The sequence below is a fragment of the Podospora anserina genome, chromosome 7 (genome assembly GCF_000226545.1).
Source record: "Podospora anserina S mat+ genomic DNA chromosome 7, supercontig 1".
Taxonomy (NCBI): Eukaryota; Fungi; Ascomycota; class Sordariomycetes; order Sordariales; family Podosporaceae; genus Podospora; species Podospora anserina.
The window spans coordinates 2,266,522-2,268,713 of record NW_001914854.1 but is presented as its reverse complement, the minus strand read 5'-3'; the positions used below and the strand labels follow the sequence as shown (position 1 = coordinate 2,268,713).

The window sequence follows — 2,192 nt, the reverse complement described above, 5'->3', positions numbered from 1 at the left end:
GCCCATTTTCTACGAGGTAGAATTTTGATTGTTTCGGTGGGCGTGGATTTTTTTTTGAGGCGTTTGCTGAACAAAGTTAATGTGTTTTATCCCAAGGAGGGTTAAGTTTGTGGAGCTGGTTTGGGAAGGTTTGGTGAGGGGGGGCCGGTGACGGGGTTTGTTGGGTTGTTTCCCTGCCTGGGGGGGATTGGAGCGGGGAGGTGAGGAGGGGTGTTGGTGGCTACGCGGGGGAGGCTGATGCACTGGGTTGGAAAGGTGGGGAGGAGGGGGCATGAGGGGCACCAAGGGATTTATGGGGGGTTGTTTGAGGGGGAGCAGCCGGTGAGTTTTGGGGATGGGAGGCCGGGGCAGGGAGGGAGTTTGGTGGTGAGCCCGGATGTGGTGGAGCAGGGGGTTAATCCGACGAGGTTCAGGGAGGAAGAGGTGCCCGAGAGGGCGTTTGCTTGGTTGAGTTCGCAGGGGGTGTTTCATGGACGGCTGTTGGTGGATGGGAACACGGGGGATTTGGGGAGCAGGGTTTTCAATGAGGGGAGGCTGTTGGCCAAGGGGCAGCTGACGAATCCGAATGGGGTGGAGGCTGCGGGGGGGAAGAGGCAGGTTTCGACGGATGACGTCGAGGCTGTGGCGTTGACGCAGTGGCATGTTATTTGCTTGGTTGGGAGGAGGGTGGTGGTTGCCAATCGGCTGACGGGGGATATTGTCTATGATCAGATTGCGCTGGAGCAGGGGCAGAGGGCGGTGGGGTTGAGCGTGGATGTTCAGAAGAACACTTTCTGGTTGTTTACGCCGCAGGAGATATTGGAGATTGTGCCCAAGGAGGAGGATAGGGATATTTGGAAGATTATGCTCAAGTTTGAGGACTTTGAGGCAGCGCTGCAGCACGCGCGCACGCCCGCGCAGAAGGATGCGGTGGCGATTGCGCATGGGGATCACATGGTGGGGAAAGGGGCAGCACAATCGAGGCGGCGGGGGTGTATGGGGAAAGAGCAGCAAGCCGTTTGAAGGAGGTGGCGTTTGACGTTCATCTGACAACGACCAGCCGGATGCGCTGAGGAAGTACTTGCTGACCAAGCTGGGCACGTACAAGAGGTCGTTTGTGATGCAGAGGGTCATGATTGCGGCTTGGTTGGTGGAGGTGTTTATGGCCAAGCTCAACTCGCTGGATGACACTATCATCACAGGGGCGGAGTTGTCTGAAGACGTTGAGCCCGACCCAGACGAGAGAAGCAGCTCGAGGCCGTGAGGGCAGATGTTTCAGGACTTTGTCACGAAGCACAAGCAGGATCTTGACCGGCAGACTGTTCTATGATATCATCAGCAGCCATGGCCGGGGAGGAGGAGTTTGCTGTATTATGCCAATGTCATCAACGACTACAATTATGTCTTGTCGTACTGGGTTCAGAGGGAGAGGTGGTCGGAGGCGCTCAAGGTGCTCAAGAGGCAGACCGATGCCGGGGTGTTTTACCGGCACAGCAGCGTGCTTATGACGCATGCCGCTACCGAGCTGGTCGATATCTTGATGCGACAGAGCAACCTTGACCCACGGAATTTGATCCCGGCGTTGCTGGAGTATGACAGGAACTTCAAGGGGCCGTTGAGTCAGAACCAGGCTGTTCGGTATCTGCAGTATGTGGTTAACCAGCTCGGCTCGACAGACGCGGCTGTTCACAACACTCTGGTGTCGATTTACGCTTCGCACTCGTCAACGGACGAGTCCCAGCTCATGGCCTATCTCGCCTCACAGGGGGACGAGCCGAATTTCGACCAGGATTTCGCGCTGAGGTTGTGCATACAGAACCACCGGGTCCTGTCTTGCGCACATATTTACACCAGCATGGGACAGTACGTCCAGGCTGTGGACCTGGCCCTGTCGCACGACAAGATCGAGCTCGCGTCCATCGTTGCCGACCGGCCCATGTCGAACCCCGCGTTGCGGAAAAAACTCTGGCTTGCTGTCGCGAAAAAGGTCATTTCGCAATCCAACGGCATCAAGGCCGCGATTGAGTTCCTCAAGCGCTGCAACGACCTCCTCAAGATTGAAGATTTGATCCCGTTTTTTCCAGATTTCGTCGTGATTGACGATTTCAAAGAGGAGATTTGCAATGCGCTGGAGGAGTACAGCCGGAGCATTGATGCGTTGCGGAAGGAGATGGACGAGAGCAGCCTGACAGCGGCGAACATCAAGGTCGACA

General features: G+C 56.4%; 1 protein-coding gene across 1 annotated transcript; it reads left to right on the top strand.

Moving 5' to 3' along the window:
* Window positions 1-237: 237 nt before the first annotated feature.
* On the top strand, window positions 238-2,149 carry PODANS_7_8330 (uncharacterized protein; the record flags this gene model as incomplete). The annotated part of the gene is made up of 4 exons (XM_001908158.1): window positions 238-971; window positions 1,054-1,201; window positions 1,250-1,293; window positions 1,342-2,149. Coding segments are annotated over 4 exons (1,734 nt in total), but the record flags the coding sequence as incomplete, so codon positions are not given.
* Between the last annotated feature and the right edge of the window lie 43 nt (window positions 2,150-2,192).